The sequence below is a fragment of the Macrobrachium rosenbergii genome, chromosome 44 (assembly GCF_040412425.1).
Source record: "Macrobrachium rosenbergii isolate ZJJX-2024 chromosome 44, ASM4041242v1, whole genome shotgun sequence".
NCBI lineage: Eukaryota > Metazoa > Arthropoda > Malacostraca > Decapoda > Palaemonidae > Macrobrachium > Macrobrachium rosenbergii.
Window position 1 is genome coordinate 5,141,932 of NC_089784.1, and position 15,299 is coordinate 5,157,230.

At 36.6% G+C, this 15,299-nt stretch overlaps 2 protein-coding genes across 4 annotated transcripts; both read left to right on the plus strand.

Annotated features, from left to right (window-relative positions):
* Positions 1 to 2,447: 2,447 nt before the first annotated feature.
* Positions 2,448 to 14,167, plus strand: LOC136829283 (cuticle protein AMP1A-like). 3 transcript variants are annotated; one of them, XM_067087625.1, is made up of 3 exons: positions 2,448 to 2,518; positions 2,910 to 3,148; positions 3,268 to 3,583. In XM_067087625.1, exons 1-3 carry the CDS (start codon positions 2,510 to 2,512, stop codon positions 3,485 to 3,487), a joined length of 468 nt encoding a protein of 155 aa, XP_066943726.1. In that variant the 5' UTR covers positions 2,448 to 2,509; the 3' UTR covers positions 3,488 to 3,583. The 3 variants fall into 3 exon arrangements, with proteins under 3 accessions (XP_066943726.1, XP_066943724.1, XP_066943725.1); XM_067087623.1 differs by lacking the exons at positions 2,910 to 3,148; positions 3,268 to 3,583 and adding exons at positions 13,494 to 13,732; positions 13,859 to 14,167 and having other exon boundaries at positions 2,449 to 2,518; XM_067087624.1 differs by lacking the exons at positions 2,448 to 2,518; positions 2,910 to 3,148; positions 3,268 to 3,583 and adding exons at positions 12,975 to 13,016; positions 13,494 to 13,732; positions 13,859 to 14,167.
* LOC136829282 (cuticle protein AMP1A-like) lies at positions 7,711 to 9,175 on the plus strand. The gene is made up of 3 exons (XM_067087621.1): positions 7,711 to 7,852; positions 8,522 to 8,760; positions 8,887 to 9,175. The coding sequence occupies exons 1-3, from the start codon at positions 7,844 to 7,846 to the stop codon at positions 9,104 to 9,106; spliced, it is 468 nt and encodes a 155-aa protein (XP_066943722.1). The 5' UTR covers positions 7,711 to 7,843; the 3' UTR covers positions 9,107 to 9,175.
* Positions 14,168 to 15,299: the final 1,132 nt, after the last annotated feature.

A 15,299-nucleotide genomic window follows, 5' to 3' on the forward strand; every position in this document is an offset into this window, starting at 1 on the left:
AAACATATTCAAAACAAAAAAAAGGAGGCTTGTTTTAAAGGAGTTTCAAAGTGAGGTCCGACTCCTCATTATCACAAATTAGCATGCTGTAGATCATCTTGAGGTGAACTGGAAGCTGTGGTTATTGGTTTTGACCAAACGAAAACACGAGAGAGAGAGAGAGAGAGAGAGAGAGAGAGAGAGAGAGAGAGAGAGAGAGAGAGAGAGAGAGAGAGAGAGAGTTTCTTTTTAGACTGAAAATGGTTTATGCAGTTAACCCCCGTTAGTTAATAGTTTACCTGGATTCTTTAACTTTTACCTCTGACTAATCCCCATTTGGCAGTACATACAACAGTTTATGTCAGTTGAATACAAATGTACTTTAGATATTTTCCTCTTGGGTTTTATCTTACCGATTCTCACGTATACTGTGAGTATAAAACTTCCAACTATCTAATATTTATAGCTGACCTTCAGCTCTCATAGGGCTGGCCCGAGAAGTTCCTAGTTCATCACCAAATTCAAGCTAATAAAACCATCAATAGTACTGAGAAGACTATAGTGACATTCATTGCAAGTTATGTCGGGGTATGAACCTTTAGCAAAAAGATAATACAATAACCATGAAATCTTTTCTGTATCAATAAGCTACTCACTAAATCAACAAGACTGATTTGATTTCTACCCTGATGTGAGAAGTCACGAAAATTTTAGGAGATGGAATTAATTTTTCTTATGTCTCATTTCTGATAAAAATCAGCATTACACTTCGCCCTCGTAGTCAGTCATTTACGGATTTCACGGCTCGACAACTCGTGCCTTTCTGCTGTCTAGCTTTGGAATTTTCTTCCCTCTCCTGTTATCTCTGCAAGAGGCTGACGCTTTTGCCTCCTTTGTTGGCAAGCCACACCATATTCCCTTCGTTCTTCTTCTCCTTTAGTTTTCGGTGATAATTTTATGAACAAAAAATGCAAACGCTCTTGAAACTTACAACAGGCCTTGGGAGTTCGGTGTGACTGTCAGCAGGCCTCAGTGTAGTTCTTATAGTCGAGAGAACAAATGTGGAATTTAGTTTGTCGCTTTCTCACGTAGGCCGAAACAGGATAGAACCAGATCTGTGTGTGTTTACAGTATGTATACATATAGACGTGTGAGTGCTCAAGATATACGAACATGAGAGTTTACCTGCGTCTATGGTTGGTAACCTTTAAGAACAATCATATATTTAAAAAAGAAAAAAAGCAGAAATAAAACTACGCCTTTAGGTCATGACAAACTTGAAACGGAAGTAAAGGTCGCAAGTCTTATTCCAGCAATGAGCAGGTGGAATAAAACCACCGAAATGGTCGCTTCTCACCTTAACTGGTGACATTCTTTCGCTGCAGAAAAAAAAGGGAAAAGAATTTCAGGGTCGAGACGGTATTTCGGGTTGAATTTATAACACCATTCCTGCACTCTTTGCCTTTTGGCCTGTGAATTAGAGTGTCTTGGACTTTAGTTCGTTTTTGAGTTATCGTCAACGGACATCAGACAACGTTGACACATTAGCTCCAGAAACAGTCTGAGGAAGTATAGACTAACGACTCGTATTTAAAATCAACGCTTAGAAAAGAACAGTGACACCTCTTGAAGTCTCCTGTATCATGCTAGGCCTAGAACCGTATAAAATCTGATGGTTAAACATCACAGGGACAAGGAGTAACACAAACTTTACTAAACTTTGCTACATACCTGAGGAGCCTAATTTGACCAGTAATTGCGGTAAAGTATGTTTTTTTTACGTTCTCCTAAGGTGAATATGTCTTCTCCTGTCTATTGTCTTATACATTATTTTTCCCTTCTTCCCTCCCTTATCACTAAAATCATGTCTCCCACTCACTCATTCTGAGAAGTATATATTCACAAATATTGCGCCACAAATATCGTTTAGTATCGAAATCACTATAAAGTGGGAATATCTTACACCGAAGGGGTACCTTTGTTGGGAGTTATTTCCAAAGCCTGGTGAATTCGAAATTAAGAAATATTTGTAGCTTAATGTTTGTATACACACACACACACACACACACACACACACACACACACACACACACACACACACACATATATATATATATATATATATATATATATATATATATATATATATATATATATAATCTTCGCCTTCTTCCTCCCACCGTTCAATGACCAATGTAGCCTATGGCCTAAATGATACGTGATCATCACGCTGAAAGGAACCGCCAAATGAAAGTGCACCTGGCACCTCTTGTTCCTTTCAGTCCGTAGAAGAACTAAGAAGATCAAGATGAAGGCTGCGGTCGAGGTCACTCTGAAGGTCGAAGAAGGAGGAAGAGTAGGAGGAGGAGGAGGTGGAGGAAGAGGAGGAAACGGTAGCAAATGAGGCACAGTGTGACCAGAATGGACTCAAAAGGTCATACGTACCCACCCACCACTCTAGGCTCGCCCTATAAAAGTTAAGGACCACCGATCTCAGGTATCAGTTCGATACTCGACGCCCTCCGACAACATGAAGTTCGTAAGTACCTGGGCTTTAGTCTAGAGAGATGTTAGGCTTTCTATGGGGGATTTGATGGAGCATCACCGTAGCAGTTACCCAGCATTCTAAAGACAGAAAAATCTTGATTTTTTTTGGTCGCGTCTTTTCATAATATTATTCATATACATGTTAACTCTTTTGGAAATGCTAAAGCCAGTAGTATCTGAGTGCAGCAAATACGAGAAGCACACGCAACACCTTAAAAATAAGAGAGAAACAAACCAGTTTGTTTTTACGGGCTGGTTTCAATGCGTATTTGGCATAGTGAAATTTGTAACCATCTGGAAGATTTTGTGACATCTCCTATTTCTATGTCATTACAGTGTAGCCTAATCAGCAGTGTATAAAATCGTATTCGTCATTTTTTCAGGTGATCATCGCTACCCTTGCCGCCGTGGCCCTTGCTGCCCCTCAGTACAGCTACGATGCCCCTGCTGCCCGCTCCAGCGCCGATTCCTCTGAGGAGGTAGCCATCTTGAGGGACGACAGAGTCCACGAAGACGACGGCAAATACAACTTCGACTTCGAATCCGAAAATGGCATCAGGTTCGCCGAGGCTGGATCTCCCGACGGAGATGAGGACGCCATCGTCAGCGCTGGACAATACTCGTGAGTTTCTCCACGGTCTCTTTCAAGCGTTCTTGAATTAAAAAGTTAAATATGGAGTTGATAATGTTAAGAGTATTTGTTACCAACTATAATACAATTATAATTTGATATCCTTGCAGCTACACTGCTCCTGACGGTACCGAAGTCGTTGTGAAATACGTCGCTGACGAGAACGGCTTCCAGCCCCAGTCCGACCTGCTGCCAGTAGCCCCCGAATTCCCCCACCCAATTCCCCAGTTTGTCCTCGACCAGATCGCCTTCGCCGCTGAGGAAGACGCCCGCCGTGCCCGTGGTGACTCTCGCGAGGCTCCTTCCAGGTCATACGGCGCCCCTCAGTAATCCCCTTTGACCGTCGACATATTTCATTTATTCTCTGATCACGAACTCATGTATTTATTCTATTTATATACCAAATAGAATTTTTATACAATATAATCCGTATATAATTTCTTTACCTTTTTCTTAGTAGCTCAAGTAATTCTATTATATTATGAAAGATTACCTGAAGCATAGTGATGGTAAAATTTACTTCGCCGGAAATGACGTTAGCATATATTGTAAATATTTTCTCCAGCTACGTTTGTTACTGAAATCTTTTGGCCTTTGTATAATCACCAGCACTGCAAACACTACAGTTCTCTGTCACAATGTCAAATAAATAGGCGTAACCAAATCGCTGTACCGCGAATTAAGTGCAGTAATTTACGTAGGTGTTGGAACCAAAAATGAGTCTAGAACAGATGGAAAATCACGTTTCCAGGAGCAGTGCATTCTGTTCCCGCCCTCTGCTTTCAAAAGCGATAAGAAATTATCCATTTTAAGTTCTATCAAATTATCATTATGGAAATCACCTTCTGGAAATGACTGTGGAATTCTGGAAATGACTGTGGAAACAGATATGCTTTAAAACTAAATATAAAACAAATGAATCTCCAGTGAGATGATGGAATAAAATTACAGTCATTAACGCACGGATGGAACATACTTGTACCGAGAGTACAAGTCTTCAAGAGGACCTCCAGTCAAGCTGCTGCCATGTGAACGATCCATTTTAACGTCATTCGATATGCAGCATTACTGCCATCATTTGATTATATATATATTATTTAGCAACGTCAGCGAGAGTTTTTTAAAGTGTGTTTACTAGCAACAATTGTCGCACGCGCATGCTCATACGCTAATTCATTTTTTATCTATGTTCTTTCTTTTTAGATTCATTGTTGTCAACCACCTTTCGTTTTTAAAAGCTAATACAAGTTTTAATTTTACTAGGTTTTAAATGTTTGTATAGTTACACTGCATAATTAAGTGTATATGTTAAAGTAAGACAGGGATTTCACGAAATCCCTGAAATTTTCAGGGAATTCGTTTAATCGCCAATTCACTTAGGGACATTTGATCCCCGAGGGGCTAGTACTAAACATGGTGAAACAGTGTAGATGAATCACTGTTTCGTAGTGTTTATCACTAACCCCTCCGGGATCAAATGAGTTTCGCCGTGTTTAGTACTAGCCCCTCAGGGATCAAATGCACATAGGGACACTTGATCCCCGAGGGGCTAGTACTAAACACGGCGAAACAGCGTAGATGAATCACTGTTTCGCCGTGTTTAGTTTTGCAACATACATAAATACAGAGAAGTAGCCAAGTATCCCTGTATTATAATTGGCTGGACTCCTGGAGTTTAGGCTAAAGAGCACAGCACTGGGGCAACTTTAGCTATTCAGGGCTAAAGAAAGTGACAAGAGGGAGCTATACTGATTGTACAGCTATATGAAGAGACCCAGAAAATAAATGAGATGGAGTACAAGGGTCAAGTGGCGAAACTGGAAGAAAAGGAACACCATAATATTCTTTGGAAGCTTGAATTTCAAGCCAATGGCCGCTGTGGGCTTGTTCCATATGAACAGGGTTCATCTTCTGAATAATAATAATAAAATTATAATGGAAATAAAAACATATGAATTGTAAGTACTTGTGAGTATCCTCGATGAAAATGGCCAATGAAGACATTATTATTATATGACAAAGGAAAGAAAGAAAGGATTTCAGATATATATGTATATAACTATATATATATATATATATATATATATATATATATATATATATATATATAGATCTCATTTCACGTGACACGGCCAACGTTCCCAGATTAAATCACATTTCAGAAATCGCAGGAAGAAAATTGATAATACAATGCCACATATATATTAGGAAATAGAAGGCAAAGACTTATATTCATGTACTTTCTTTTTATACTAAAATGTGTTGTGCCATTGTAATGATATTCAGTGATTTGGTTCCTGCAGCCTTGGGAAAGAGATTTCGTCTGGAAGCCGTTGCAAAGAATTATGTGTGCAAATGTTAAGTCGACTTACGGATATGGCTAGCGTGTTTTATTATGAATAAGACTAAGAATGACAGTCCTGCTTATACAGTATATATATATATATATATATATATATATATATATATATATATATATATATATATACATATATATATATATATATATATATATATATATATATATATATATATATATATATATATATATATATATATATATATATATATATATATATATATATATATATATATATATATATATATATATATATATATATATACACACACATATATGTACACACATATATGTACACACACACACACACACACACACACACACACACACACATATATATATATATATATATATATATATATATATATATATATATATGTATATATATATACATATATTTAAGAACACCTACACACTTACACCTACATACACACACACACATCTGAGGTGTATGCAAAATACTACGAAGATGTCATAGTGCCAGCAGGGAGTGTTTGTGGTTTCAGGATGGGAAGAGTAAAAAAAAAAAAAAAAAACAGCATGTGGCTGAATGTTAAAAGGAAAGGTTTAATGAAGGAGAAAGCTTTGAAGAGCAATTGCATGGCAGAAGAGATCGTGTTCATGAATACAGGAGGATGGTTAGGGCAGTCAACAAGGAAGTGAGAGAGAACAAGAAAATAGCTAATAAAAACATAGAATAAGTTGTCAGATAAGAATTTAAATGCAGAGATAAAGGTTAGTGAGGAAAATAATCTCAGAATAAAAGACACAAATAGAGAAATGTCGTTTGAAGAGAATAGTCCCGGATCGATGGAGTGAGTATACTGAAGATCAGTTGAACACAGAGGACAGAAGTGAGGCTGAGATGAATGAAAAATAAAAGAGTGAAAATTATCAATAAATCTTAAAATGCCAGTGGAAGCGGCTGAAGAGGATGCAAAGAGATCAATTAAGATGCTGACAAAATTTATCAGCATCTTAATTGATCATTTAATGACAAAACCCCCGGAGTTGCTGAGGTTGTAAGAGATGCTGCAGCACAGTGGTGAAAGAGTGACTGACCTGGATGAAGAAGGTATGTTTGGATGAGTGAAAGCTGCCAAAAGAACTGGTGAAAGGAACAAATACTCCTTTAAGTATTGGTGAAGGTGATAGAGGGAGGCCATAAAATCATAGATGCGTAATGCTGGTATGACTTCGGTTGAAAAGTAAGGCGGAGAAAGAAGACTTGTCAGGGGAAGAGGTCTGCTTTGAAGAGCTTGTATGAGGAGTTTGATTGTATAAAGAAAAGCTGTATGTGATATACATGACCTTGAAAGAATAGGTCAGAATTGGTTGTGCAAGAGGAAATTGTGGGGGATGTAAGGTATAGAAGATAACTAGTTGAGCGTGATTATAGAAAGGGAGCTGGTGACTGGTACAATACATGTATGTACATACGCTACCGGGGTCTAAGCGATGTCAGGCAGGGCAGCCGATCGAGACTACGGTCTACCCCAAAGCCAAATCAAAGTCTTTCAAAGAAGGCATCGTGCTTACCCCATACAAAAAATGGGAAAAAAGCGTGTTAAAAGAAGAAGAAGAAGAAGATAATGAAAGGAAAGCATGTCAGAATACGTGGAAATTGGGGTGACTTCTTAAAAGGCAAATGTTTAGGCAAATAAAAGTCAGGGGAAGACTGGTCACAAAACCTTAACTTTATTGGCTGCTTTTTTTTATAAGGTTGACAACGTCAAGTTGATCCATGCGGTAGGTGTTAACCCAAAAACTTGAGTAATAGGTGTATTCCCCTGGCAAAGATGTTCGTTTAATAACTTGATGACGATAACGAAGAAATGTTCATTTCTCATCATGTAAAATGTTTTACTTTACCTCTAAAGATCACGAATGCAGTGACCCAACGAGGGAAACATATAATACCCAGACTTTTTGCAGGTAGCGTAACGCGACCTTCTGGAAACGATAAACCGTATGAAAATAACTGGTATTCTTGCTGCAATAACGAGATTCGTAACTGAAGTCTTAAAAAAAAAAAACAAAAAGACTCTTGGTACAGGAAGGGCCAGAGGAAGACCTCCTTCATCGTCTACCTGACAGGATGTTTCGTGTGTGAAGATCAAGATGAAGGCTTACGGCGGAGGTCGTTGCGAAGGCCACAGTGGAATCACGGCAGGAGAAATGAACCTTCGGTGAGAGGCACTCCGACCACACCCCGCCCGCCCCCACCCCAACCCCCGCGCCCCCAACCTCTATCCTCAGCTGCCCTATATAAAGGGGAGGTCCCTCGATTTCGGGCATCAGTTCGCTGCTCGACATTCTCCGACAACATGAAGTTCGTAAGTACTGGAAAGCGGAAATATATCCCGTTCTTAGCAATGAATACTTTGTGCCTAGACTTTGAATAACTTTCTGTTTGCTATGAAAATGTCAAGGTGATGATAGAAGGAGGACGAAATTGCGTCGTAGTTTTATGGATATGTACTTATTAGTGCTCTGACGTTCAGCGCGAATAATTTGAATATTACCGTAAAAAACTTAATTCTTTCTTGTTGAAGTCTTTTTGATTGTGCTCATTTTAGATAATATTTTGGTCGATATATTAGTTCTATATAAGAAAATATATATATATATATATATATATATATATATATATATAATAAATATATATATATATATATATATATATATATATATATATATATATATATATATATATATATATATATATATATATAACGTTTTATTAGTTTATAGAGAATTCTTTAAGTCGAACAAAATAGTATTTAAAAATAACAAAATTGCCAAGCAAGGAAGACTAATTCACCAGAGCCCTGGTATAATATATAAAATGGCTAGTGAAATATCGGGTGAATAATGTGTGATTTAAAATCATAATTGTCAGAAGTACTATGAAGTGCTGATGTTTAAGTTATTAAATTCTAAAAACTTTAAATCAGAGTGAAAAATACCTAAATTCTAAAAGTAAAATTCATTAATTTTTTCAGGTGATCATTGCTGCCCTTGCCGCCGTGGCCCTTGCTGCCCCTCAGTACAGCTACGATGCCCCTGCTGCCCGCTCCAGCGCCGATTCCTCTGAGGAGGTAGCCATCTTGAGGGACGACAGAGTCCACGAAGACGACGGCAAATACAACTTCGACTTCGAATCCGAAAATGGCATCAGGTTCTCCGAGGCTGGATCTCCCGACGGAGATGAGGACGCCATCGTCAGTGCTGGACAATACTCGTGAGTTTATTTGGACTCTTACTAATCAAAATTAAAGAATAATTGAGGGATATGCTGGAGATGACGATAATTCAATTTCTCATTACATAATGATCTTAAATAACAAGCCAACTTGTTCCATTACAGCTACACTGCTCCTGACGGTACCGAAGTCGTTGTGAAATACGTCGCTAACGAGAACGGCTTCCAGCCCCAGTCCGACCTGCTGCCAGTAGCCCCCGAATTCCCCCACCCAATTCCCCAGTTCGTCCTCGACCAGATCGCCTTCGCTGCTGAGGAAGACGCCCGCCGTGCCCGTGGTGACTCTCGCGAGGCTCCTTCCAGGTCATACGGCGCCCCCCAGTAATCTCCTTTGACCTACAAAATCTCGAAACTGTGATCACAAATTGCTCATGTATTTATTCTATTTATAAATGAAATAGAATTTATCAAAAAATTCACTGTTTTCCTTGCCTTGTAATTTAATGTCAAGAATACCCAGACTGAAAAACTATCGTATAAAGGAAATTGTACGAGAACATGCATAAAAAATGTTCCCGAAAACTCACAAAGTTTGCATGCGAAGGTTAATCCTTGCATTATTATTATTATTATTATTATTATTATTATTATTATTATTATTATTATTATTATTATTATTATTATTATTATTCAGGGGACGAACCCTATTCATAAGTAACAAGCCCACAGGGGGCCACTGACTCGAAACTCAAGCCTCCAACGAATATGATGTTTATTTGAAAGAAGTAACAGAGGGTAATAAGAAATACAGAAAGAAGAGACCAGTTATTACAAAAGAAAAAATAAATAGATAAAAATATAAACAAATTAATAAAATACAAGAATTTTTGAAGTTCCAGTTGCTCAACATCCTCAGGGAGACTGTTCCACAGCCAAACGGTGTAAGGAAAAAAGGACTTCTGGAACTAAGAAGTTCGACAACGAGGGGCATAATAGATTTGACTTTGAAGATTAGACCTAAACAGGTCATCTCCGCACTATGCATATCCCATGTTGGGTTACTTCAGCATAGAAGCTTTATATAGTCTTTTAACGAGGCTAGAGATGTTCAGTGAATGATTAATTGTCATCAAGTAATGAATATTGACTTAGAAGTAAGCGCTGATTGCTGAAAGTGCGCCAGTGATTGGACTGATAGCCTGAATTTCATAAATCAGTCAGTTAACTTGAAGTTGACAACTAAATTTATTGCCGCTTAATATTTTTTAGTGAGCTCCATCATGAATCGGGTACTCCCATTTAATTCTAATTAATATTTTTACTTTCAATATTGTTTGTTTATCTTTGTCTACGAATCCTTCATGCTGATTTCAGCAACTGACAACCGGACCATAGAACAAAATACTGGCCAAAGCCGGACAATCCAAATATCGCCCAAAAAACTGTACACATGCCTACACATACACGAACGTGTGGGAGAAAGTAATCATTTGGAAGTTCCCAGAGCAAAAAGGGAAATGCGATGCTATTCCATACAGGAAACAGTGATGGATGTATTTGAGAAGTGCTATAGGTGATGGAATAATATTTATATTTATGATATTTATAATGGATATTCTTTATTCCCTCTTTACCTTACTCAAAATAATACCAAATCACTTATCTGTATTCTGAAGTGGATGATTTATGAACATTATCATGTCTTCCAGATTACATGAAGAGTGTATATATACATAAATTATATATATATATATATATATATATATATATATATATATATATATATATATATATATATATATATATATATATATATAATGTGTGTGTATGCATGTATATATTAAGTTACAAATGTCGTTAACTATCCAACTCACTATACTTCAGGAATATCACTATAGGGAAATTATAATTAAAAAATGACCTCTCTGGATAGCCAAGTGCATGTCGACTGAAAATCATTGATATGTTCTGTCGAGCATTTGTGTTTCCCTGGTGCTGAATCATTTATCAATTATAATACCCCTTCGGTGATATTCCCAAAGTAGACATTTGTAGCTTAATATTTGTGCGTATAAAATGTCACGGTGATATGATAAAATTCATACATATATGTATATACATATACATATATACATATATATATATATATATATATATATATATATATATATATATATATATATATATATATATATATATATATATATATATATATACATACACACACACACACACACACACACATATATATATATATATATATATATATATATATATATATATATATATATATATATATACATTTATCCTGTAGATGATTGTCATCAACAACCTCTGATAATCGCGTGAAGTGACTACGGTGGATAGCAATTTACCTTCTATATTCAACAAGAATAATTTTCTTCCCTTTTGATCGGGCCGTACACTTAAGATATATAATTAAAGACGGGTACCTTTCAGCCTCTAATAGCTTTGTCAGTTGTGAATACTTTTTAAAAAGCCGAGACCCATTCGTGTAGACACAAGAGGAGGACTGATCGTAGGTTAAAGGCTCAACCTTGCGTAACAAAATAGCACCATTGAAAATACAAATCTCAGCGTTCTAATCCAAAAGGTGATGGGTCATAATGAGTCCAGCAGGCCAATGGAGTAAGAGTTCAAATGAGGCTTATTGAGCAAAGTGGTGCACTAATCGTCCTGGAACCCAATTATAGTTCCAACAGAGGTGTGCTTTATTTTTCTATTGGTAAATCTGTTCTTTTTCTCTGAGTTTCATATTTTCTTCACTCAAAAGACAAAAAACTAATTTTCAGTGGCAGCGAAATCATAGTCTGATCCAGTTAAAAGCAATAGGTGTAAAATTCATAGAGCATTAAACTGATATGGCAGTTTAGATTTACAATGAATACGTTCCATTATTGAAGTGTTTCCAAACAGATAAAAACTGAGCTTCAAGTGGTTCAGTAAAATCAACCACAGATGCACTTTCGTTGAAGTTAATTGCATCCTTGTATCTCAAATCTTCTGGTCTTCATGAAGGCAGCCATATTTATGCTATAAGGATTTTATTTGTAATGTAATGTTTATCTATAAAGTCATACTTAGGAACTTTGACAGAGTATGTCATGAACAGTTATTCAGTAAATTCTAGCACAATTAAATGTCAGGCTGAATTAAAAAAAAAATTTTTTTTTCTTATCCAGCTCTCTGTTTTAACCTCGTCAGGACGATGAGATGATATATAATGGTAACTTTATGATTTTTATGCCAGATGCCAAATGGATTTCATTTCTTGGTTTACTTCGTTAAAATGGTTCACTTGTGAAATGACAGTCTAGGGAAGTTCTAACTTCTTCTTCCACTGCTTTCATTCCTGTCTTAGAAATGCAGGGTATTCGAAGTGGGAATCGTTAATTACAACGATTCCCACTTCAAAATGTAAAGATTTCTTATGTCGATCAGTTACTTACACTAAGAGAATGCTTTACGTTGCTACTTCCAATACAGAACACATACACATGAGGACACACACACACACACACATATATATATATATATATATATATATATATATATATATATATATATATATCTATTTATATATATATATATATATATATATATATATATATATATATATATATATATATATATATATATATATATTTATACACATATTTGTTAAAGTTTGTGATTATTTTATCGAAATGCAACAAGAAACTTTATTGGCTTTTTAGTCTCTGCTACCTGAATGTGCATTGGTAACCATCTTTGTTACCATTTTCGTTGTAATAACTGAATTAAAGCCAGAGACAAGCACTGAAAGTTTTCATCCTTTTTACCAGAATTCATCCAGTGGCGTCAGTCACTGAAGAGACAATTGGATTCATTTCCATTATTTCATGACCCTATGAAATGTAATGATCAAGTAGAGGAATAATATAAATAGGATACAATATTTCAAAACAAAACAAGAGACAGTATTCCAAAACTGATTAAATTTTAATTAATGTAAATTACCCAGATTTTTTCCCTTACGTCGGTTAGAGCCACGCAAACAAGAAATGAATTTAGAAAGGTACAAAGTAAGTTTTCGAACCCAAAATGTTGTACCGGTATTCAAAGACCTAATGAAGGCTACTACGCCAACGGTCATTGCGAAGGTCAGTGCCGGAGAAATGGTGCGAGGGTCAAAGGCGCCGAGCCCCGCCCCCTACTCGGCTGCCCTATATAAGTGAATCGTGGAACTTGGGCATCAGTCTACTACTCGACAACTATCCGACAACATGAAGTTTGTAAGTACTGTGGATTGTGGCTGGATATTCTGTGATAACTCTTCGGGAAATCTGATTATTAGTTACTTATAGTCTCCGTACATATTTCTTTTTGTATTGTTTCATAGGATGAGAAAATGTCTGGAAAAAAGTACAATACAGTTTTTTTATGAGAAACAATAAGTATTAGAATAATAACTAAAAGAAAAAGTATTCTTTAGCAGAAGTGATCTAGATGGTTTAAGAGTCAGTGCTTTAGTATAGCAGAATTTTATAGGGCTCAAATAATGATAAATTTTAAGAATTAGATTAAAAAATGGTTCTTCAACACAAACATTCTGTAACAATACAAAGAAATAAATGATGATTTGTCGAATATGCAGAAAAGAACATAAATATTAGGTTCTGTACCTCCAAACATTTTTGCTAGGAGAGCCAAATTCACATTGATCTAGAGTTCTCTTGTGTTCATAAACTCTAACGAAATTTCATTATTAGGTGATCATCGCTGCCCTTGCCGCCGTGGCCCTTGCTGCCCCTCAGTACAGCTACGATGCCCCTGCTGCCCGCTCCAGCGCCGATTCCTCTGAAGAGGTAGCCATCTTGAGGGACGACAGAGTCCACGAAGACGACGGCAAATACAACTTCGACTTCGAATCCGAAAATGGCATCAGGTTCTCCGAGGCTGGCTCTCCCGACGGAGATGAGGACGCCATCGTCAGTGCTGGACAATACTCGTGAGTTTATTTATACCCTTACAAATCAAAATTAAAGAATAATTGAGGGATATATTGGAGAAGACGATAATTCAATTTCCCATTACATAATGATCTTAAATAACACGCCGACATGTTCCATTACAGCTACACCGCTCCTGACGGTACCGAAGTCGTTGTGAAATACGTCGCTGACGAGAACGGCTTCCAGCCCCAGTCCGACCTGCTGCCAGTAGCCCCCGAATTCCCCCACCCAATTCCCCAGTTCGTGCTCGACCAGATCGCCTTCGCTGCTGAGGAAGACGCCCGCCGTGGCCGTGATGACTCTTTCGAGGCACCATCCAGGTCTTACGGAGCCCCCCAGTAATCTCCTTTGACCCAAAAGACAACTTTTCGAAGCTGTGATCACAAATTGCTCATGTATTTATTCTATTTATAAACGAAATAGAATCTATCATAAAATGCATTGTTTCCTTTTGCCTTGTGATTTGATAATGAGGATACCTAGACAGAAACACTATCATATAGAGGTCACTGAATGAAAATGCGCATCATAAAGTATGGATTGAATAAGTTCCTGAAAACTTACAAAGTTTATTATCGTATTCTTGTGATGGATTTTGATGTTGATGGTTGGATCTGCTAAACATGTCATAAGAGGACTATTCATAGCCAGCTTTGGGTCACTGGAACACAGAATCTTTATGTAGTGTTCTGAAGAAAGCGAGGGCCAGCGAGATTCCAAGCATTATTACTTGTCATGAAGTAATGAGTAATAATTTAGCGTTATGCGCTGAACGCTGTATGTGCTCCAATGCGTGGCTTCACAGCCTGAAATTCATAGATCAGTCATTTAACTTAGAGTTGACACTAAATTTATGGATTATTAATATCTTAGTTTATCTTGTAGTGTTCATAATTATGAACATGGATGTTTTGAACAGGACCGTCTACGCATATCATTCTAATAATCATTTCCACTTTCGATTCTGTTAATTTTTCTTTAAATTTTTACTACTGGTTATAGTAGCAAGCAGCCGGACTATAGTAGAAAAAGTTGTCCAAAGTCAGACAATCTAAAGATCGCCTAAACAACTGTACACATACCTACACATACTGTAACGAACGTGTGTGAGAGAAAGTAAACCATTTGGAAGTCCCCGCAGCGAAAGGGGAAATTGGGATAGGTACTTGAGAAATGCTATAGATGATGGAGTATAATACATATTTATATTGAATAGTCTTTTACTTCCTTTGTTACCTTATTCGGATTGATATAAAATCACTTGGTTATATTCTGCAAGAGGATATTTTTTATGAACATAAATACGCTTTGCAGGTTAAGTAGCGAGTACACAAAATAACAGCTGAATTTACAATAACACCGTCCAAAGAAATAAATACACACACTCATATATATATATATATATATATATATATATATATATATATATATATATATATATATATATATATATATATATGTGTGTGTGTGTGTGTGTGTGTGTGTGTGTGTGTGTTTGCATATGTACATATATACGTAAGTAGAAATATTTTTTAACATTTATAGCAGAGGATGAAAACCTTT

Excerpts from the sequence above, each read along its gene's own strand:
- LOC136829283 (XM_067087625.1), top strand. Across the intron at positions 3,149-3,267 it reads GTCAGCGCTGGACAATACTC|CTACACTGCTCCTGACGGTA; the intron begins GTGAGTTTCTCC and ends ATATCCTTGCAG.
- LOC136829282 (XM_067087621.1), top strand. Across the intron at positions 8,761-8,886 it reads GTCAGTGCTGGACAATACTC|CTACACTGCTCCTGACGGTA; the intron begins GTGAGTTTATTT and ends GTTCCATTACAG.